This window comes from Leucoraja erinacea, unplaced genomic scaffold (assembly GCF_028641065.1).
Source record: "Leucoraja erinacea ecotype New England unplaced genomic scaffold, Leri_hhj_1 Leri_52S, whole genome shotgun sequence".
Lineage (NCBI taxonomy): Eukaryota > Metazoa > Chordata > Chondrichthyes > Rajiformes > Rajidae > Leucoraja > Leucoraja erinaceus.
Window position 1 is genome coordinate 500,305 of NW_026576432.1, and position 23,855 is coordinate 524,159.

Consider the following 23,855-nt stretch of genomic DNA (forward strand, 5'->3'; position numbering starts at 1 on the left):
TAGTCGTCTGCGTACTGAAGCTCCATGATGGCGGTGTTACTGACTTTGCTCTTGTCCTTCAACCTATTAAGGTTAATGGAGCGTCACAACCTATTAACCTTAGTGGAGCGTCACAACGGCTGGGAAGGCGGATGAAGGCTGCAGCAGAAAAGGGTCTCCGGTCGTCTTGGACTCCATGCCACTGGATCCTGACCCAGATCTGTCAAGGACCGTGGTGTGGCTGTCTGTGCACTAGTCTCCCCACGTTAAATAAAGTCCGTCAAAGCTGCTGATGAGCCCAGGATCCATGGTGTTGGGTTTGCCATCAGGAACCAGCTCATCAGCCACCTCTCTGAACTTCCTGTGGGAATCAGTGAGCGTCTCATGACCATCCGTCTGGTGCTTGCCAACAACCAGATGGCAACAGTTGTAAATGCCTATGCCCCTACTTTAGACTCTGTCGAGGAAGTAAATGAGACCTCCTACGCCTGCTTGGATGAGACATTGTCTAGAATTCTCAGAGAGGTTAAGATTGTTCTCCGAGGAGACTTCAGCGCCAGGGTCGGCCGGGACAAACAGATCTGGAAGGGTACTATAGGAAAGGAAGGCATCGGGACCATCAACTCCAATGGAGCTCTGCTTCTCAGAAAATTGATGTTGGTAAAACATAGAACATAATCCATATCCAATCCCTGCATATCCATGTGCCTATCCAAATTGTCTTAAACAAAACTAACTCTGAGAGTGCAACACTGTTCTGTACCAGTTATTGTTATTAGTTTAGTTTAGTTTAGTTTATTGGCACGTATAAATCTTTTTTGTTGCGTGCTACCCAGTCAGCGGAAAGACTATACATGATTACAATCAGGCCATCCACAGTGTACAGGTCTGGGATAAAGGGAATGACATTTACTGCAAGGTATAGCTCAAGGATCTCCAATGAGTATTGGTTTATTATTGTCGCATGTACTGAGATCAAGTGAAGAACTTAGTGCTGTACGCCATCCAGTCATACCATCCCATACCATACCATACCATACCATACCATACCATACCATACCATACCATACCATACCATACAGGGGCAGTGTAAACAAGAAAATAAACAAAGTCCAGAATACAGACACAAGGAACTGCAGATGCTGGTTTACAAAAAAGGACACAAAATGCTGGAGTAACTCAGTGGGCTTTTTAGTTCTTTGTGTCTTTTTTTTGTGTTATGTTGCCTGACTAGCTGCATTGCTCCAGCACTGTGTGTCAGAGTGCAGAATATAGTGTTACAGCTATAGAGAAAGTGCAGATAATAAATACGGTGATCTCATTGAAACATATAAGATTGTTCAGGGCTTGGACACACTAGAGGCAGGAAACATGTTCCCGATGTTGGGGGAGTTCAGAACAAGGGGCCACAGTTTAAGAATAAGGAGTAAGCCATTTAATACGGAGACGAGGAAACACTTTTTCTCACAGAGAGTGGTGAGTGTGGAATTCTCTGCCTCAGAAGGCGGTGGAGGCAGGTTCTTTGGATGCTTTCAAGGGAGAGCTAGATAGGGCTCTTAAAAATAGCGGAGTCAGGGGATATGGGGAGAAGACAGGAACGGGGTACTGATTGGGGATGATCAGCTATGATCACATTGAATGGCGGTGCTGGCTCGAAAGGCCAAATGGTCTACTCTTGCACCTATTGTCTATTGTCTATTGACTAAGATCGGGAATTTATCCTTAGCATATAAAGAGTGTGATCACAATGAGGAAGCCGTCTTCAAACTTTTTGATGGTAAAGATTCTGCGCAGAAACACGCCCTTCCACACCAACTAGCGATCACCCCGTACACTAGCACTGTCCTACACACTAGCGCCAATTTACAATTTTACCAAATCCAATAAATCTACAAACCTCTATGTCTTTGGGATGTGGGAGGAAACCTATCAGGCAACTGAATCATCCTACCACAGTCAGAGAGCAGTCCAGAACTACTATCTACCTTCTTGATGACCCTTGGACTATCTTTGATCGGACTTTGCTGGCTTTACCTTGCACTAAACGTTATTCCCTTAGCATGTATCAATACACTGTAAATGGTTCGATTGTAATCATGCATTGTCTATCCGCTGACTGGTTAGCGAGTAACACAGGCTTTTCACTGTACCTAGGTACACATGCCAATAAACTAAACTGTAACAACCAGAGCACCCGAAGAAACCCACGCGGTCACAGGGAGAATATACAAACACCGTACAGACAGCACCCGTAGTCAGGATCGAACCCGGGCCTCTGGCGCTGTAAGGCAGCAACTCTACTGCTGCGCCACCATGCCACCCTCTATTTATGCACAGGGCCTACGTACAGCAGCCTCATCTGCAGCTCAGTGCCCAGGTCTGGGCATCTCTGGAAGGATAATGTACACTTGCTGGAATATTGACCCCCCAAAGATTAAAGTATAGAAACTTGCCTCTCATTCTCAAGATCCTGGAATGTTTTGCTTTCAAGCATTGAGTTTAGTTTGTTTATTGTCACGTGTACCAAGGTACCCTGAAAGCTTTTGTTGTGTGCTAACTGTCAACGGAAAGACAATGATTACAATTCAGTCATCCACGGTGTACAGATACAAGATAACGTGAATAACGTGTAGTGCAAGATAAAGTGCGATAGAAAACATAGAAACATAGAAAATAGGTGCAGGAGTAGGCCATTTGGCCCTTCGAGCCTGCACCGCCATTCAATATGATCGGACCGAGGGTCTTCAATGAGGTAGATATAATAGCTCAGGACTGCTCTCTAGTTGTTGGTAAGATAGTTTAGGATGGATATCATGTCAGGCAGAATGGAACCAGGGTCAAAGGTCAGACATTGTAGCCAGGGTTTCAGGAGTGAAGGTCTGGAGATGGTGGGAATGATGTTGCCGAGTCATTTACCAGAGGGCAGAGATACCATCACGAACATTCTTGGCATGCCATTCTTTGACCAAACATATGGAGATGGGCCACTGGTCGGCTTGGATCCCAATGGTAGTCCAGGTTTATGAGGCTGAACAACAACTACTGCTGCCCCCCCCCCCCCCCACAAGCCTATAAATAGAGGCTGAGATCACAAAGGCAAGGTCAACATTCAAATGCCGTGTCCAAATCTAGACACTGCACTTGCAGGTTACAAAGAAAGATTAAACCCAACCAATGGCCCTTTTTTTTGTTTTAATTCATGTATGGAGTCATAGAGCTGTCCAGCACGGAAACAGGTCCTTCTGCCCACCTTATTTATACTGACCCATTCCTTCCATCCAGAGATGCTGCCTGTCCTGCTGAGTTACTCCAGCATTTTGTGTCTATCCTTGGTTTAAACCAGCATCTGCAGTTACTGACCAAGTTACTGCACCTACACTGACCAAGTTGGCATATTGAACATCCCATTTGCTGCATTTTGGCCCATTTCCCTTCACACCCTTTCTATCCATTTTTCTGTCCAAAAGTCCTTTAAAAATTGTCATTGTATCCACTTTTTTAGCTTCCTCTGACAGCTTGTTTCAGATACGGACTACCTACAGAGTGAAAAAGTTGCCTCTTAAATTTCCTCTTAAATCTCTCTCCTCTCACCACTCTTTTTAGAATCCTCTAACTTGGGAAAAAGGCTGTGAGCATTCACTTTATGCATGCCCCTCATGATCTTGTACATCAAGTCATTGATAAGGCTGCTGAAAGTGGTTAGGCCTAGTTCACAGCAGCAGAAATATTTATCACCAGCCCTCTGTACCCTCATGACCTGGCCTTTCCCTCCCTTTACCATTAGACCGAGTAGACAAAGGAGATAGTGATCGACTTCAGGAAGCGAAGCGATACACGTTGATGGCGTCAAAGTAGAGATGGTTGGAAGCCTCAAGACCACCCATATCAAAGCAATGACGAAGAAAGCACACAAATACCTCTCAAATGCCCCTTACAAGGCTTAGGACGTTTGGCATGCCCCAACAACACTCACCAACCTCTACAGATGCACCGTAGAAAGCATTTTATCGGGAGGCATGGCAGCATGGTTCAGGAACATGCTGAGAAGCAGCCCAGACCACCACACAAACCAACCTCCCATCCATTGACTCCCATTTACACTTCACGCTGCCTCGACAAGGCCTGCAGCATAATCATGGATGAGTGTCCCCTCTCCCCATCAGGCGATAAAAATGGATGACAGTTTCTACCCAGTTGAGGCCAGTTCATTGGCCTATACCCACCTAAGAGGGGGCTATCTTCGATGTGGCCCTTGTGGCTAAGGGGATCAGGGGGTATGGAGTAGAAGGTACACAGGTGGACAGCTACTGAGTTGGATGGATCACGCAACATATTGAAAAAGCGGTTACAGGTACCTCGAAGGGTACGAATGGCCTACTCCTGCTAAAACTATGTTTCTATGTGTCCCCTCTCCCATCAGGCGAGAGATACAGAAGTGTGAAAATGCATACCTTCAGATTCAGGGACAGTTTCTACCCAGCGGTTATCAGGCAACTGAACCATCCTATCACCATCTGCAGAGCAGTCCTGACCTACCACCCACCTCATCGGAGATCCTGGGGCTATCTTTTATCAGACTTCACTGGTCTTTATCTTGCACTAAACATTATTCTGTTTATCCTGTATCTGTACACTGTGGACAGCTTGATTGCAATCATGTTTTCCGCTGTCTGGATAGCACGCAACAAAAAAGTTTTACACTGTACCTCGGTACACATGTCAATAATAAACAAAACTAAACTAAAACTGATAATTGGTGAAGAGTGGGTTACTGAGGAGTGGAGAGTCTGAAGAAGGGTTTCAGCCCGAAACGTTGCCTATTTCCTTCGCTCCATAGATGCTGCTGCACCCGCTGAGTTTCTCCAGTACTTTTGTCTACTGAGGAGTGGAGATGGGAAAAAAAGGAAGACAGAAATACATCTCTTTCTTCCCATCTCCACTCCTCACTAAATTACTCTTATTCCTTTCAGGGTCCTTTATGGATCAATGATCACCAACTATGGATTGGTCCTAAGATCTCTTTAGCACCAACATGGTGAGGTCACAAGTCCTGGTCACATGACTGCTCGCGATGAAGCAACATGTGATAAATAGAGATAGCAGATCAGGTCAAGCTTCTCCAATCATTAAACGCAGAACAGTTCAGCACAGGAACAGGCACTTTGGCCCACAATGTTCATGTTGAACATGATACCAAGATATTTTCAAACTCAAGGAGCAGGGAGGCTCTACTGCAAAGGGGAAGATACAGGAGTTGCGTGAAGTTTAGGTTCTCAGCATTGAGGAGCGCATCAGTTCCAGAGAGAGAAGGTCCAACTGTCTGGGATGACTGTCTTATAGAGACTGGATGACTAGGACAGTGCCTCTAGGTTATGGATTGAGGGGGACCATAAAAACTTACAAAATTCCTAATAACAGAGGGGAAGAAAGCTGTTCCTGAGACTGTTGGTGCATGCTTTCAAGCTTCTGTTCCTTCTGCCGGATGGGAGCAGGGAAAAAAAGGAATGACCAGGGTGGGACAAGTCTTTGATTATGTTGGCACAAGTTTATGTTGCTGGTTTACAAAAAAAAACACAACGTGCCGGAGTAACTCAGCGAGTCAGGCAGCATCTTAAATTATGTTGGCTGCATTTCCAAGATAGCATGAAGTGCAGAACAGAACGCAAATAAAGTTTTTCACCGCACCTTGCTACACGTGACAATAATGAACCAATATGATCATCTAGTGTGTGTGAGTGATTGCCTGGTTGCAGTATTTACATTGTAAAGCCATAACTATACTTCAGAAGTTCTTCAAAAGGTTCCTTGATATCTGAGATCAAAAAGACTGTGAAAAGCACGTCCTTTTAGATTGTGGTCTTCAAAAGAATCAGCAATCTAAGAATAAAGAGAATCTCTCCATGAAAGAGTCAGTATCCAGATTCAAGGTTACTTTTTATTAAAAGACATTTGGACAGGTACACGGACGGGACACGTTTAGAGAGATTTGGGCCATACATGGGCAGATGGGACTAGTATAGATGGGGCATCTTGGTCTGCATGGGGAAGTTGGGCAGAAGGGCCTATTTCCATGTTGTATGATTCATTTTCTATGGCTTTGAGATCAATAGTTCAATGGTACTTTATTTGCCAATTGTACTGAGGTACAATGAGATTAATTTTTGTGTATAGTTCAGTCATCATCGGCGGTCACTCGAAACGAGTATGACTATCCTCTCCAATAGGGTCGTCTACTTGTGGGTCTGCAGATCTCTGTAGAGGCCAATCCGTGATCCACACACCTTGGTGCAACGAGGGCAGTGGAGACTGGCGGTGGTTGGTAGTCATCGAGCCCCCTTCTCTCTCTCTTCTCTGTCGCTTTGGCTCTGCGACACGGCGTAGTTCCATTTTGTGATGTGTGGCCCCTTCCTGCACAATTTTCTTCCAGGAGTGCCTGTCCAGTGCAATGTAATGTGGAATGTCTTCAAACTGTTCTCGATGTTATTCTTGAAGCGTTTGTTTGGCCTGCCGGGGGCTCGCCGACCTTCCTTCAGTTGAGAGTACAGGATTTGTTTAGGGAGACATGTGTTGAGGAAGTCCAGAACAAGGGGTCACAGTTTAAGGATAAGGGGGAAGTCTTTTAGGACCTAGATGAGAAAAACATTTTTCACACAGAGAGTGGTGAATCTCTGGAATTCTCTGCCACAGAAGGTAGTTGAGGCCAGTTCATTGGCTATATTTAAGAGACAGTTAGAGGGATCAGGGGGTATGGAGAGAAGGCGGGTACAGGATACTGAGTTGGATGATCAGCCATGATCATATTGAATGGCGGTGCAGGTTCGAAGAGCCGAATGGCCTAGTCCTGCACCTTTTTTCTATGTTTCTATGTTTCTATGTGTTGGACATGCGGATGACATGGCCAGTCCATCGAAGTTGGTGCCGCATTATTGTGGTGGTGATGCTGGTCATGTTGGCTTCCTCCAAAACGCTGATCTTGGTGCATTTGTCCTCCCAGCTGATCGTCAGAATCTTTTGAAAGGATCTTTCTTGGTTCCAGGGCTCTCATGTGCCTGCTGTAGGTGGTCCGCGACTCAGTTCCATAATCAGGGTGGAGAGGACAACGGTTCTGTAGACCAGCAGTTTTGTTTGGGCCTTTAGGTCTCGGTCTTCAAAGACTCTTTTCCTGAGTCTGGCGTAGGCTCCGCTGACATAACTCAGGCGATGGTTGACCTCAGATTCGTTGTCAGCTCTTGAGGAAAGATTGCTGCCCAGTAGGGAAAGTGGTCAACCTTTTCAAGAGTGGTGTCATCCACTTTTATAGTGGGCTGGGTAGACGGCTGATTGGGTGGAGGTTGATGTAGGGCCTGGGTCTTCTTGATATTCAAGGCTAGGCCCATGGACGGCAAAGCCATCTGCGTACTGAAGCTCCACGATGGCGGTGTTACTGACTTTGCTCTTGGCCTTCAACCTATTAAGGTTGAAGAGCCCACCATCATGACGGTGCAGTGCAGTAGAACTCTATACATAAACACTTAGATTCATCTTAAAAAAGTCCCAGGGTCCTGGTGGAGTTGCAGGATTGGCTAAGGATAGCCGCGGTGTCCTATGCCGCTGCAGGCCACGTCTGTTCCACATGCTCGGCCCAGGCTGCTGCAGGGTCTCCAGCGCCCCACTGCACCGTCAAGGCACTGCACAGCCTCCCGCCACCACTTACTGGCCCTCGGTCCGACTCCTTCCACTCTGACCAGGAGAGCCAGGCCACTGGATAGACTAAAATTGATTGTCCATCCCTCCAGCCCAGAATGGAGGGACATGGTGGCCAATTCAGAATCAACCGCAAGTGTTATTACACAGGGAGCCGGTTGACGAAGTATCACAAAATTCCTTCCCTGCAGAACATTAGTGAATCAGATGCATTTTTACAAACATCCAGATAATCCAGATAAACATCCAGATAATTCAATAAACTTAACTAAAATGCTGGAGTAACTCAGCGTAATGCAGCAGGTCAAGCTGCATCTCTGGACGACATGGACAGGTGACCTTTCGGGTCGGGACCTTTCTTCAGACTAATTGCAGTAGGGCGGAGAAAGCTGGATGAGAGGTGGGGGCGGGACAAAGCCAGGCAAGTGATAGGTGGATAAACACAAAATGCTGAAGTAACTCAGTGGTACAGGCAGCATCTCTGGAGAAAAGGAATGGGTGATGTCTCGAACCAAAACGCCACCCATTTCTTCTCTCCAGAGATGCTGCGTGTGTCCCAAGTTCAAGTTCAAGTTCAAGTTCAAGTGAGTTTATTGTCATGTGTCCCTGTATAGGACAATGAAATTCTTGCTTTGCTTCAGCACACAGAACATAGTAGGCATATTACTACAAAACAGAGAAGTGTGTCCATATACCATAATATAAATATATACACACATGAATAAATAAACTGATAAAGTGCAAATAACAGAAAATGGGTTATTAATAATCAGAGTTTTGTCCGAGCCAGGTTTAATAGCCTGATGGCTGTGGGGAAGTAGCTATTCCTGAACCTTGACGTTGTAGTCTTCAGGCTCCTGTACCTTCTACCTGAAGGTAGCAGGGAGATGATTGTGTGGCCGGGATGGTGTGGGTCTTTGATGATACTGCCAGCCTTTTTGAGGCAGCCACTGCGATAAATCCCGCTGACTCCAGCATTTTGTGCCTATCTTCAGTGTAAACCAGCATCTGCAGTTCCTACCTACACAAGTGATAGGTGGATACAGGTGAGGGGGCGTTGATTGGCAGATGGTGCCCCCCGTCATGTTCTAAGGATCAGTAACACCAGGATATTTCAATGGCCTAGCTGCTCAAAGAGAGAAAGATTCATTGAAGAGTCCTCGATCTGAAACATTGTCATTCTTTCTCTTTCCATAACATGAAGCCTGACTTGCTGAGTATTTCCATTTTCAAGACACAACTAGAGAGCAGTCCTGAACTACTATCTACCTCATTGGTGACCCTCCAACTATCTTTGATTGGTCTTTACTGGCTTTACCTTGCACTAAACGTTATTCCCTTATCATATATCTGTACACTGTGAATGGCTCGATTGTAATCATGTATTGTCTTTCCGCTGACTGGTTAGCATGCAACAAAAGCTTTTTGCTGTACCTCGGTACACGTGACAATAAACTCAACTAAACTCAAATTCAAGAACAGAAAGTGCTGGCAGTCAGTCAGGCAGCATCTGTGGGATGTTAGGAACCCTTCCACTGAACCAGGGAAAGACTGGAATAGTATCAGCCAGTTAGTCTCTAACCCCACTCTCTGTGTGACCGGCTGATATTTTCCGGCATTTCTATTTTTAAAAAATTCCAGCATTTACAGTTTCCTTAGTTTCCCACGAGTATTTTCAATTTGTGTTTTGTTTTTAGATTTCTAGCCTTCACAGTTTAATATTCAAACACCTTCCACGGGAGGGGGAGGTTTTCAGGGTTGTGGAGATAGACCAAGGGGATAGGTTAATTACAAACCGTTCCAAAGTGCTAGCACTGGTATGGAGGGCCAAATGGCCTTGTGTGCCTGATTCTGTGGAGAGAGTGGACTACGATCTGGGGCAGTGTGCCAAAACAGGATTCTTCAAAGAATGACATATCTTGTAACATTCCTTTTGTTGTTTTCTGGGATAAATCAAAGGGACCCTGCCTGTCGCTGTTAATTACTAGATGTGACAGGGAAATGGAGCCCTGTTCCGTGAATCATGTTTATGTGAGAGAGAGAGAGAGAGAGACAGAGACGGGGAGAGGGGGAGAGAGAGAGAGAGAGAGTGGGGACAGACAGACAGACGAACAGAGAGAGGGAGAGAGAGAGGGAAAGAGAGAGAGAGAGGGAGAGAGACAGAGAAAATAGTATGAGCGGGAGGGAGAGGGGAGGGAGATGTAGAGAGGGAGGCAGAGAAAGGAGGCAGAGAGAGAGAGGGAGGAAAGGCTATGCATGAGAGAGGGACAGAGAGAGTGAAGGAGAGCAACCTGTGCTGCAAGAAGGCAGTGGGAAATAGCTCAGATTATCAAGATGTACAACATTTAGTGTTGCATCTCCAACCTAAACGCTCCACTCACTGACAAAGTGGAGACTATTAAACTCAAAGTGGGATATTTGTGAGAAATCACTGATCTGGGCGACAAGAAGGAAGGCTTGGAGGGAAAGACAAAGGGAGAGGAAGGATTGTAGGGAAAGACAAAGGGAGGAAGAGAGAGGAGATGGGACAGGGAGATAGATGGGAGGTAGAGAGACAGATGGGAGGTAGAGAGAAAGAGAGAGAGAGTGATGGGGATGTGAAATTATCCTCTCAACACAAAATGGTTCACCAAAGAAATTAAATACTCAAAGTATAGCTGTGGAAACCTAATACTCAGGAACCTTCGATTATAGTATAGAACCTTGCAGACCCTTTGGCCCCCCGAGTCCATGCCAACCACTAATCACCCAATCACTCTGTTTCTACTTTACTCCCCCCACCCCACATTTCCTGAGCTGTACCGAGAATCGGTGACTCCCACTGATGGACGATTTCTAATGTAGGAGAGGAGACTGAACTGATAAATAGAGGCACAAGAAACAGCAGACCCTGGGATCTTGAGCACAACACAAAGTACTGGAGTAGCTCAGCGGGTCAGGCAGCACCTGTGGTGGGAATGGACAAATGTATGTTTTAGGTCAGGACTTCTTCAGTGATTGGAGAATGGAGGAGAAAGCTGGAAAAACGAGACAATTTGTTTTCTCCCCAGCTCCAACCAGTCTGAAGATGGGTCCCAACCAGAAGCACCGTCTGTCCATTCGCTCCACAGATGCTGCCTGACCCATTCAGTTTCTCCAGCACTTTGTGTTGAGCTCAAGATTCCAGCGTCTGCCACTTCCTGTATCGCCAAGAAAAGTGAAGACTTGACTCACTGGCTCAAAGGGCCGAAGGGCCTACTCATGCACCTATTGTCTATTGTCTATTGACTACAGCCCAGTGACACTATCATCAACCATGATGAGCGACTTAGAAAGATCAGTAATATCTCACGTCTGTGCCATTCTCACAGACAATCTTGCAATTTGTTTACAGGAATAATAGCTCTACGGGGGACTGGAAGTTTCACAGAGTGGTGGAGTAACTCAGCGGGTCAGGCAGCATCTGTGGAGAACATGGATAGGTGGCGTTTCACAGAGTGCTGGAGTAACTCAGCGGGTCAGGCAGCACCTGTGGAGAACATGGATAGGTGACGTTTCACAGAGTGCTGGAGGAACTCAGCGGGTCAGGCAGCATCTGTGGAGAACATTGATAGGTGAAGTTTCACAGAGTGCTGGAGTAACTCAGCGGGTCAGCCAGCATCTATGGAGAAAAAGGATGAGTGAAGTTTGGGTTGGGACCCTTCAGAGCATCCTTGCTGCCCATCGTTGTTCTCTAGAGATGCTGCCTGACCCGCTGAGTTACTCCAGCACATTGTGTCTATCTATGGTTTAAGCCAACATCTGCAGTTCCTTGTTTCTACTTCTTTCATACATTTTTCCCAGAGGTGCTGCCGTGTACTCTTGCTCCTATCTCCACTTCATTTGATTACTTTGTTAATGTACTTACCTATCTTTTTGCACTACAATCTGGCCCCATTTAGGTTTGTATTTATCATTATCATGCGCATTATTTACTCTGTGAGCATCATGCATACAAGGAATTTCATTGAACCTTGGTGTATATGACTGTAAGCTAACTTGTACCTGTAGGAGCAGGAGATACAACAATGACACTGTATTCATCTCATCAGTTGACTGGAGAAATTACGTTCAGCTTCACTGAGCCATGAGGCACTCGCTCCGTGGGAAGGAGAGAGGGGGGGAGGGAGAAAGTGTGGGGAGAGGGAATCAAGTTTATGCACGTACAAAGTACAGCGAGGGGTAGACACAATGAAAATTGGGTAGGAGAACAGGGAGGGAGAGCGATGGTGGGGGTACAGAGGAACTGAAAGGGGAAACAATGGAGCGGGAGGGAGGGGGTGGGAGAAAGGATAGAGAGTGAGGGGAAGGGAGGGGCAGAGAGAGAGAGGGGGAGAGATGATGGAAAGAAATGGTGGGGGGTAGAGAGAGGGAGGACGGGTGGAGAGAGGGAGGGATGAGGGAGAGAGATGAAGAGATAGTGAGAGAAGGGGGGTGGATGAGAGTTGGTGGGTGAGGTAGTGAGAGGGATGAGGTAGTGAGAGGGGGATGATGGAGTGAGAGGGAGGGATGGAGAGAGAGAGGGAGGGAGGAATGCTGGAGAAAGGTAGAAGGAGGGATGGAGAGAGGGATGGAGAGAGGGAGGGGTGGAGAGATCGTTGGAGAGAGGTAGAGGGAGGGATGGAGAGAGGGAGGGGTGGAGAGAGGGATGGAGAGCGGGAGCGAGAGATGGAGAGAGGGAGGGAGGGATGCTGGAGAGAGGGATAGAAACATAGAAAATAGGTGCAGGAGGCCATTCGGCCCTTTGAGCCTGCACTGCCATGCAATATGATCATGGCTGATCATCCAACTCAGTATCCTGTACCTGCCTTCTCTCCATACCCCCTGATCTCATTAGCCACAAGGGCCACATCTAACTCCCTCTTAAATATAGTCAAATGAACTGGCCTCAACTACCTTCTGTGGCAGAGAGTTCCAGAGATTCACCACTCTCTGTGTGAAAAATGTTTTTCTCATCTCGGTCCTAAAGGATTTCCCCTTAAACCTTAAACTGTGACCCCTTGTCCTGGACTTCCCCAACATCGGGAACAATCTTCCTGCATCCAACCCCTTAAGAATTTTGTAAGTTTCTATAAGATCCCCCCTCAATCTGCTAAATTCTAGCGAGTACAAGCCGAGTCTATCCAGTCTTTCTTCATATGAAAGTCCTGACATCCCAGGAATCAGTCTGGTGAACCTTCTCTGTACTCCCTCTATGGCAAGAATGTCTTTCCTCAGATTTGGATGGATGGAGAGAAGGAAAAGTGATAGAGAGAGTGGTAGGAGAGGGATGGATGGAGAGAGGGTGTGAGATAGAGAGGGAGGGAGTGGTAGAGAGGGATGGAAGGAGAGATGAAGATGAAGAGAGAGACGGGGAGAGAGAGGGAGGGAGTGGTAGAGGGAGGGGATGAACGGATGAAGAGTGGGAGGGATGGATGGAGAGAGGGTGAGAGAGAGGAGGAGGTAGTGGAAGAGAGCGATGGATGAAGAGAGAGATGAAGAGAGAGTGGTAGAGAGAGGGGATGAATGGAGAGAGGGAGGAATGGATGGAGATGATGGAGAGAGAATAGGGAGTGGTAGAGAGAGATGGATGGAGAGAGAGAGGGAGGGAGAGAGAGAGGGAGGGATGGAGAGAGAGAGGGAGGGATGGATGGAGAGGGATGGGTGGAGATTAAGACAATGGAGTGAGAGGGAGGGATGGACAGAAAGATGGAGGATGGAGAGAGAGAGGGAGGGGGAGAGGATGGAGAGAGAAAGAGAGAAGGATGGAGAGAGGGTGTGAGGTAAAGAGAGGGAGAGATGATGGAGAGAGATGGATGGAGAGATGAAGAGAATGGAGAGTGAGAGGGAGGGATGGAGAGAAAGAGAGAGGGATGGATGGAGAGAGGATGGAGAGAATGTGAGAGGGAGGGATGGCGAGAGGGTGTGAGGTAACGGGGGGAGCGCGTGGCAGGTGACAGTTGGCCGCCAGTGGTTGGCCGCCAGTGGCGCGCGCGCGGGAAGGGAGGTGACAGTTGGCCGTTGGCCGGGGCGGGAGCGCGCGCTGGGCGGGTCCGGGAGCGCGCGCTGGGCGGGTCCGGGGGGCGGGGCGCGCGGAGGGCGGGGTGACACCGGTAACCGGTGACCATCCGACCGTCCGCGCGCCGTCGGCTGCCAGAGCTCGCGCGGCCATGGCGGGAGCGGGAGTGTACAGCCACGCGCTGGTGCGGGGGATCCCGGAGTCGTTGGCGGCCGGAGCGCTGCGGCGGGAGGGGAGCGGCGAGGGGAGCGACGTGAACACCGCCAGCGCCCGGGAGGAGCACCGGCTCTACGTGCAGGCGCTGCGGGACCGCAGTCTCGTCGTCACCGAGCTGCCGGCAGACGAGGCGTATCCCGACTGCGTGTTCGTGGAGGACACGGCCGTGGTGTGCGGCGGCACCGCGCTCATCGCCCGGCCCGGGGCGCCCAGCCGCCGTGGAGAGGTAGGGCCACGACCCCCGGGACCCTCGACGCCCGGGATCGGCACTTGACCACGGACATCCCACCCCCCGGACCCTGCACCTGTCATCACCACCTCGACTCCCACCCACCCCCCCCCCTTCATCACTCCCGTCACCCCCTCCCTCTGTCCCTTCCTCCATCCATCCCTTCTTCTCTCCCTCCATCACCCCCTCCCTCCATCACACATTTGCTCTGCATCCCTCGTCCATCCATCCATTCCTTCCTTCATCCCTCCATCTCTCCTTCCTTTGCTCCCTCCATCAATCATTTCATCCCTCCATCAGCTCCTCCACTTGACACTTCAGCTATCCCTTCCTCTCCACATTGTTCCCTCTCCCCCTCATCCCTTCCTCACCTTTCCTCCCCTCCTCACTCGATCACTCTCTTCCTCTGTGTCTTCATCCATCCTTTCCCTCCTCCATCACACTCCTTCCATCCCCCCATCTCCCCGTCCCCTTGCTCCCCCTCATTCCAAGCAGTTGCTCCCTGTACATCACTCCCCCTGATGCCCCCTCAAGCTCTGCACCCCTAAACACACCGATCTCTTCCCCATCCCAACATCTCATCAGTTGCCAGACTCCTCCCTCTGTCCCTTCATCCATAACTCCATCACCCCCTCCCTCCACCACCCCCTCCCTCCATCACCCCCCTCCCTCCATCACCCCCTCCCTCTGTCCCTTCATTCATCCATCCATCCCGCCCTCCATTCATCCCTTCATCCCGCCCTCCATTACTCTCTCCTTTACTCCCTCCATCCATCATTTCACTGGGGGACTGGGGAGTCCAGAACCAGGAGCCACAGTGTAAGAATAAGGGGTCGGCCATTTAGGACTGAGATGAAGAAAAACTTTTTTTCATTCAGAGAGTTGTGAATCTGTGGAAGTCTCTGCCACAGAAGGCAGCGGAGGCCCATTCATTGCGTGGTCACACCTTCCCAGTTCCTCTGACCCTTCTTTTCAATTACTTTTTCTCTTGTTTATAATTGACCCTCTTCTCATTTGGGATGGGTGGAACACTCATTGACCCTTCTCCCCAGCGCCTGATAAAATCACAACTTCTCAGGGATGTGATTCAGGGTCCAGTATTTTTGGTAACGATCCTTTGATCATTGTTCTGACTTTAGTTAATGATTTCCATTTGCATGATCAGTGTCTGTGGCTAGGAGCATGGTGTTGCTGATGAGTGTGCTAAATGATGTGGCGACTTGTTTGAAACATTTAGTGTGAATAAACTTTGCAAAGCTAGATATGGCACCTAAAAATAGCGGAGTCAGGAAATATGGGGAGAAGGCAGGAATGGGGTACTGATTGGGGATGATCAGCCATGATCACATTGAATGGTGGTGCTGTCTCGAAGGGCCGAATGGCCTACTCCTGCACCTATTGTCAATTGTCTAAATTGCACAGATGACGTTTCGGGTCAGGATCCTTACCAGACCCTTCTCCAGTCTGAGGAAGAGTCTGACCCGAAACGTTACCTGATTATTCCTACCTAGATGCTACCTGACTTGTTGAGTTCCTGTTCTTTGTGCTTTGCACATCATTTCTGCTGCTAATTTTAAACCTTGTGATTTTTGTTGGTAAATGGCTCAAAATCATTAATTTCTCTGTATGCTTACATTATCAAATATTGTCAAACATTCGGGTTAGAATACCAAACCTCATGCTCTGTGTTGTTAGCTGTGTAGATTTGTGTAGAACCAGGGATAGGCAAATGTAAACACTGCCTTATCAAGTTATTCACTCTTACATAGAAAATAGGTGCAGGAGTAGGCCATTCGGCCCTTCGAGCCCGCACCGCCATTCAATATGATCATGGCTCATTATCCAACCCGGTATCCTGTACCTGCCTTCTCTCCATACCTCCATACCTCTTCTTCTCTTCCCCATACACAAATGTTTACAATGTAAGGATTGTTTGATAGTCCTGGTGTAAATATTATGTTGTACTCGAGTACTCTTTGCTTAATGTATAACATTTCTAAATCTCTGTATGTGAGGGGGAAAACATTGTTTCTTTGAATAAACCTCCCAGTTTTGACATGTTACGTGAATACTAAACATAGCTATTTCTGTAGATTAAACAGTATCACTCGGTAGACAAAAATGCTGGAGAAACTCAGCGGGTGAGGCAGCATCTATGAAGCGAAGGAGTAGGTAACGTTTCGGGTGGAGACCCTTGAAGGGTCTCGACCAGAAACATCACCTGTTCCTTTGCTCCATAAATGCTGCCTCACCCGCTGAGTTTCTCCAGCATTTTTGTTTTCCTTCGATTTTTCCAACATCTGTAGTTCCTTCTTAAACAGTATCACTCGGTCTTTTAGAATTCACAGCTTTACATGCTATAGTTTTAAGCCTTTTTAAGTCTTTTCATGACTTAAGCCATTCTGAATTAAATGTTTCCAGTTTGGTGTTGAATCACCTTTTACAAACCTACCTTATGGGCCTGTCCCACTTTCACGACCTAATTCACGACCTTTTTTACTCGAGGACATTTTTCATCATGCTAGAAAAAACGCCCTGACCTACTTGATGCCACGAGTACCCACGACTAGCATCACGGCCTGCTGTGACTTGCCTACGACCTCGTGACGACCATGCTGCGAGTATGAGGCAAGGTCAAACTTGGCAGAGGTCGTGAATTAGGTTGTGAAAGTTGGACAGGCCCTTTAGTCTTAAGTCCAGGAACTGTACATCACTGTTGATAATTACAGGTCTTTACAAAAATAGATTTGTTTGATGTGGTTTAATTTAACAAATCAAGATGGCATTATGGAGAAAAGATTGTAACATTTGATTTCTGGATGAGAATTGCTTCTGTGTAATCCCCCAAAAAGTAGAAATAGAAAAGTTCCATAATATAGCTTTCTGTTCCCTTGGTCTGCATTTACAGGATCATTGGAATTGGATTAAGCCCAACACTTGTTTTCTCAATGCTTATTGAACCATCTTTTTCTCTAGCGTTTAGCGTTGTTGAGTTGAAAAGGTATGTCGGGAAAAGATTCTTCAACCTTAACATTCCTGAGCTCAGGTGGTACCAAATAAAAATAAAGTTACAAAGAATTGCTGGGAAGCTAAAAGTGTTTATTGCATAGGGATGGAGGTGTTTAATAATAGGGTGGGTCTCACACGGGTTGCAAACCTGAGAAGCGCTGAAGGATAATTGGCTGAGATTGTTGAGTTGATGAATCGGTCATAGTGCTGGGGCAAAACCTGAGTTTCGACAGACGGGATGTTGGAACAAGGACTGCTTTGATCTGAGTAGCTGTTAGCATAGTTCTTATTGCGAAATCAAAAACTTTGTGTTTTATGAAAAGGATCAGATTTTGTTCTGTAAATTAGTGCTATGTCAGTAGCTGCAGTTTATGCTTAACCTCCGGTATACCTTCTGTATCCTGCCTGATGTTAATCATTTAGTTTAGTTTAGTTTAGAGACACAGCATTGACACAGGCCCTTCGGCCAACCAAGACCACACCGTTCACACTACTTCTACGGTATCCCACTTTCACATTCACTCCCTCCACGGGGGGCCAGTTTTCTTTACAGTGGTCAATTAACTTAGAAACCTGCACGTCATAGGAATGTGGGAGGAAACCCATGCGGTCACAGGGAGAACATGCAAAATCCACACATAGACAGCACTCGAGGTCAGAATCGAACCTGGGTCTTGGGTGCTATCAGTCAGTGGCTCTACTGCTGTGCCACTGTGCAGCCCCCAAAAAAGAGGGGATTAGTTATGAAAGGTTGGACAAAGTTGATTCAAGAATAGTTTATCTGCTATTATCAGCGTTTTAACCTCTTATGTGCTAATGATGATCTCACAATCTTCCAATCTACCTCGTTGCAGGCCTTGCAATTTTTAAAAATCTGCACTTTCTCTGTAACATTAACGCTTATATTCTACACTCTGTTTCCCTTTTCCTTTGCATTAACCTGATGTACTCTGGTAAGGCATGCTCACCCTAGACATGATGTGAAACAAATATTCTCACCGTATCTCGGTGCACTTGACAATCACAAACCGTTAGGATTTGTGACTTGGAGCTGTTGGCGAATACGATGCATTGACTGGTTCCAGGGGCGTCAGATTTTACTGTATGAGGGGGAACTGAGCAGATTAAGTAGTGGTTCTTTAGTGTTTAAAAAAACTGAAGGTGATTTCATTGTCATGAGTTGCCAGGGGCTAGGGTGGGAGCAGGGAGCTGTCTGTGGACTGTGGGTGACTGATCGCAGAGATCACAGAGACAGGATGCACACTGGGTCAGTTTGGTTCACTCAGTGTGGTGAATTTTTCTCTACCCCGGAAGCTATGTAGTTTATTCAACAGTCGGATCGATACATTTCCGGATATTAATCCAATCAAAATAATGCTGGAAAATGGAATGGAAATGGCAAATCAGTAATGATTTTAATGAATGACAGTATTCTCTTTGCCCCTCACTCCACTTCTATCATGCAGCCCCTGCCTCGCCCAAACTCCCCACCCAGCACCCCCCCCCAACACCTCACCCCCTCCTTGCTTTCCCCCCCCCCCCCCCCCCCTCCTCATTCTTCTAAACTCCAGCAAGTACAGGCCCAGTGCTGACAAACACTCATCATAGGGTAACCTACTCATTCGTGGGATAATTCTTGTAAACCTCCTCTGGACCCTATCCAGTCAGCACATCCTTCCTCAGATGTGGTGCCCAAAATTGCTCACAATATTCCAAATGTGGACTTACCATTGCCTTATAAAGCCTCAACATCCCCTGTTTTTATATACAAGCCCCCTAGAAATAAATGCTAGCATTGAGTTTGCTTTCTTTACTACGGATTCAACTTACAGATTAACATTTTGGGAACCTGAACCAGCACTCCCAAGTCCCTTTGCACCTCCGATTTCTGGATTTTCACCCCATTTATTCCTACTACCAAAATCTATGACTCCACACTTTGCTACACTATATTCTATCTGCCACTTCTCTGCCCACTCTCCCAACCTGTCCAAGTCCTTCTGCAGAGTCACTGCTTTCTCTACACAACCTGCCCCTCCACCTATTTTTGTATCATCAGCAAATTTGGCCACAAAGCGTTCAATCCCCTCGTCCAAATCATTAATATACAACATAAAGATTAACGGCCCCAACACTGACCCTTGCAGAACTCCACTAGTCACTGGCAGACAAACCAGAAAAAGCACCCTTTATTGCCACTCTTTGTCTTCTGCCATCCAGCCAACCTGCTATCCATGCTGGTGTCCATTCATGTAGAATATCGAACCTACCTTCTATCTGCAAAATCAGGTTTTATCTACTTTGGCTTATAGCAGAGGTCATCGAGTATAGAAGCTCTACAGTATGTCTGTGCTAACCAATAAGTACCCATCCATCCCGTCTCTGCAATTTAAATGCTCAGCTGAGTAAGATGTTGTTGTGCAGTGCTTGCCTCGGTTACCTCAGGAAGAGTAGTCCAGAGTTTGACTATTCTCTGGATCAAAAGCTCTCCCTCAGATCCTCTCTAAACCTTTTACCCTGAATCCGTAATCTTCTATAGACTGTCTTTGGTTGTACTGAGGTCTTCGATTTTGCACTATTATGGTGACCTAGTATTACTGTTAATTTAGAGACAAAATGCTGGAGTAACTTAGCAGGTCATATAATAACTGGAGAACATGGATAGGTGTTTAAGAAGGAACTGCAGATGCTGTATAATCGAAGGTAGACAAAAATGCTGGAGAAACTCAGCGGGTGAGGCAGCATCTATGGATCGAAGGAAATGGGCAACGTTTCGGGCTGAAACCCTTCTTCCACATGGATAGGTGATGTTTTGGGTTGAGACCCTTCTTCAGACGTCAACCCAGAACTGTCTTCAGTACTGACACAAAACGTCACTTATCCATGTTCTCCAAAGATGCTGCCTAACCCATTGAATTACTCCAGCACTTTGTGCCTATCATTGGTATAAACCAGCATCTGCAGTTCCTTTTTATTACATTATTAATTGAGAATTGATTATTGCTTATTTATCTGTGTGTTATTGCAATAACGGGCCATATCCTGCAGGAAGTAAGAATTTAATTGTTCCAATGCCGGTACTTATGACAATTAAACACTCTTGACTCTTCCTTGAATGCTTCTGATGTCAATACATACTCAAGAAACTGTTTGAAGTCATGTTTAATATTAACGGTGTTAATATAGAAACATAGAAACATAGAGGTGCAGGAGTAGGCCATTCGGCCCTTCGAGCCTGCAACACCATTCAATATGATCATGGCTGACCATCCAACTCGGTATCCTGTACCTGGCTTCTCTCCATACCCGATACCTTTAGCCACAAGGACCACATCTAACTTCATCTTAAATATAGCCAATGAACTGGCCTCAACTACCTTCTGTGGCAGAGAATTCCAGAGATTCACCACTCTCTGTGTGAAAAATGTTTTTCTCATCTCGGTCCTAAAAGATTTCCCCCTTATCCTTAAACTGTGACCCCTTGTTCTGGACTTCCCCAACATCGGGAACAATCTTCCTGCATCTAGACTGTCCAACCCCTTAAGAATTTTGTATGTTTCTATAAGACCCCCCTCAATCTTCTAAATTCTAGCGAGTACAAGCCGAGTCTATCCAGTCTTTCTTCATATGAAAGTCCTGACATCCCAGGAATCAGTCTGGTGAACCTTCTCTGTACTCCCTCTATGGCAAGAATGTCTTTCCTCAGATTAGGAGACCAAAACTGCATGCAATACTCCAGGTGTGGTCTCACCAAGACCCTGTACAACTGCAATAGAACCTCCCTGCTCCTATACTCAAATCCTTTTGCTATGAATTCGCTTTCTTGCATGCCTACTGCACTTGCATGCCTACTTTCAATAACTGGTGTACCATGACACCCAGGTCTCGTTGCATCTCCCCTTTTCCTAATTGGCCACCATTCAGATAATAGTCTACTTTCCTGTTTTTGCCATCAAAGTGGATAACCTCACATTTATCCACATTATACTGCATCTGCCAAGCATTTGCCCACTCACCCAGCCTATCCAAGTCACCTTGCAGCCTCCTAGCATCCTCCTCACAGCTAACACTGCCCCCCAGCTTCGTGTCATCCGCAAACTTGGAGATGTTGCATTCAATTCCCTCGTCCAAATCATTAATATATGTTGTAAATAGCTGGGGTCCCAGCACTGAGCCTTGCGGTACCCCACTAGTCACTGCCTGCAATTCTGAAAAGGACCCGTTTACTCCTACTCTTTGCTTCCTGTTTGCCAGCCAGTTCTCAATCCACATCAATACTGAACCCCCAATACTGTGTGCTTTAAGTTTGTATAATAATCTGTTATGTGGAACCTTGTTGAAAGCCTTCTGAAAGTCCAGATATAACACATCCACTGGTTCTCCCTTATACACTCTACTAGTTACATCCTCGAAAAACTCTATAAGATTCGTCGGACATGATTTACCTTTCATAAATCCATGCTGACTTTGTCCAATGATTTCACCACTTTCCAAATGTGCTGCTATCCCATCTTTAATAACTGACGCTAGCAGTTTCCCCACTTCCGATGTTAGACTAACTGGTCTGTAATTCCCCGTTTTCTCTCTCCCTCCTTTTATTTAAAAAGTGGGGTAACATTAGCTACCCTCCAATCCTCAGGAACTACTCCAGAATCTAAAGAGTTTTGAAAAATTATCACTAATGCATCCACTATTTCTGGGCTACTTCCTTAAGTACTCTGGAATGCAGCCTATCTGGCCCTGGGGATTTATTGGCCTTTAATCCATTCAATTTACCTAACACCACTTTCCGGCTAACCTGGATTTCACTCAATTCCTTCATCTCCTTTGATCCCCGGTCCCCTGCTATTTCCGGCAGATTATTTATGTCTTCCTTAATGAAGACAGAACCAAAGTAGTTATTCAATTGGTCTGCCATGTCCTTGTTCCCCATGATCAATTCACCTGTTTCTGACTATAAGGGACCTACATTTGTTTTAACTAATCTTTTTCTCTTCACATATCCATACAATCTTTTGCAGTCAGTTTTTATGTTCTCTGCCAGTTTTCTTTCATAATCTATTTTCCCTTTCCTAATTAAGCTCTTTGTCCTCCTCTGCTGGACTCTGAATTTCTCCCAGTCCTCTGGTAGGCTGCTTTTTCTGGCTAATTTGTATACTTCGTCTTTTGTTTTGATACTATCCCTGATTTCCCTTGTTATCCACGGATGCACTACCTTCCCTGATTTATTCTTTTGCTAAACTGGGATGAACAATTGTTGTAGTTCATCCATGCAGTCTTTAAATGCCTTCCATTGCATATCCACCGTCAACCCTTTAAGAATCAATTGCCAGTCTATCTTGACCAATTCACGTCTCATACCCCCAAAGTTACCTTTCTTTAAGTTCAGGACCCTTGTTTCTGAATTAATTATGTCACTCTCCATCCTAATGAAGAACTCAACCATATTATGGCCACTCTTGCCCAAGGGGCCACGTACAACAAGACTGCTAACTAACCCTTCCTCATTACTCAATACCCAGTCTAGAATAGCCTGCTCTCTCGTTGGTTCCTCTACATGTTGGTTTGGAAAACTATCCCGCATACCTTCCAAGAAATCACCTTAGCACCCCTGCCAATTTGTTTCATCCAATCTAAATGTGGATTGAAGGCACCCATTATAACTGTTTTACCTTTGTTGCACGCATTTCTAATTTCCTGTTTGATGCCATCCTCAACTCCACTACTACTGTACACTTCTGCTATTTCTTGGCCTATTTCTCCAGTTCATCCAGATCCTGTTGTAATCTCAGATAACCTTCACAAGAGGAAATGAACAGTTAAAAAAAAAAAATCCCATTGTGAAATCAAACACTTCTCCTTTTCTCAAGGCAATTGGCCTTTAGGATTCCCTCAATAACTGCCATTGTTGCTTGGACACTCGGGTGGCCTTCCTTAGGATAGTTTTATTTAGTTTAGTTTTGTTTATTGTCACATGTAATGAGGTACAGTGAAAACCTTTGTTATTGCATGATATCCAATCTGCGGAAAGATTATACATGATTACAATCAAGCGGTCCACAGTGTACAGGTACAGGATAAAGGGAATAATGCTTAGTGCAAGATCAAGTGCAGTAAAGTCCGATTAAAATGAGTCCTAGGGCTTCCCATGAGGTAGGTGGGAGATCAGGACCACTCTCTAGCTGGTGAGAGGACAGTTCAGTTGCCTGATAACAGCTGAATCTGGAGGTGTAAATTTTCACACTTCTTTGCCTCTTGCCTGATGGGACAGGGAGTGACCGGTGTGAGACTGGTCCTGATTATACTGGTGGCTTTGCTGAGGCAACATGAAGTGTAGATGGAGTAAATGGGAGAGAGGTTGGTTTGTGTAATGGTCTGGGCTAGAGAAGGAAGTGGAAAGTTTAAAGTTAGCAAGCTAGGGAGGGTGGAAATGTTACTTTATTGTTTAAACAGTTGGCTACAATGAAATTACACATCATGGTGAAACTGAACAGTGACTTGATATACTGCAGAAAGATTAAACATCACATTTATTTTATTTGCTGTGTGGATGTTGCCAGCAAAGCCAGAGTTTAGTGCTCATCCATATTTGGCATTGAGGATGATGGCCAGCCATCATCTTAAACTGCAATTGGTCATCAAGAGTGTTTTATTGTAATATAATAACAGAACAATGTCATTATTACTTGTAGCAGCATTTGGTCAAGATTTTCAATACCGTTG

The 23,855-nt window shown here is 46.2% G+C and overlaps 1 protein-coding gene across 2 annotated transcripts in view; it reads left to right on the forward strand.

Annotated features, from left to right (window-relative positions):
• Nucleotides 1-23,855, forward strand: part of ddah1 (dimethylarginine dimethylaminohydrolase 1) — an 89,332-nt gene that overhangs the window by 9,127 nt on the left and 56,350 nt on the right. Inside the window, exon 1 of one of the 2 annotated variants that reach the window (XM_055630784.1) lies at nt 13,756-14,120. The exons of the other annotated variant lie outside the window; for it this stretch is intronic. Within the exon in view, the coding sequence (XP_055486759.1) occupies nt 13,830-14,120 (291 nt within the window). The 5' untranslated portion in view covers nt 13,756-13,829. Of the gene's footprint in view, nt 1-13,755; nt 14,121-23,855 lie in introns of those variants that run through there. 2 annotated transcript variants of the gene reach the window in all.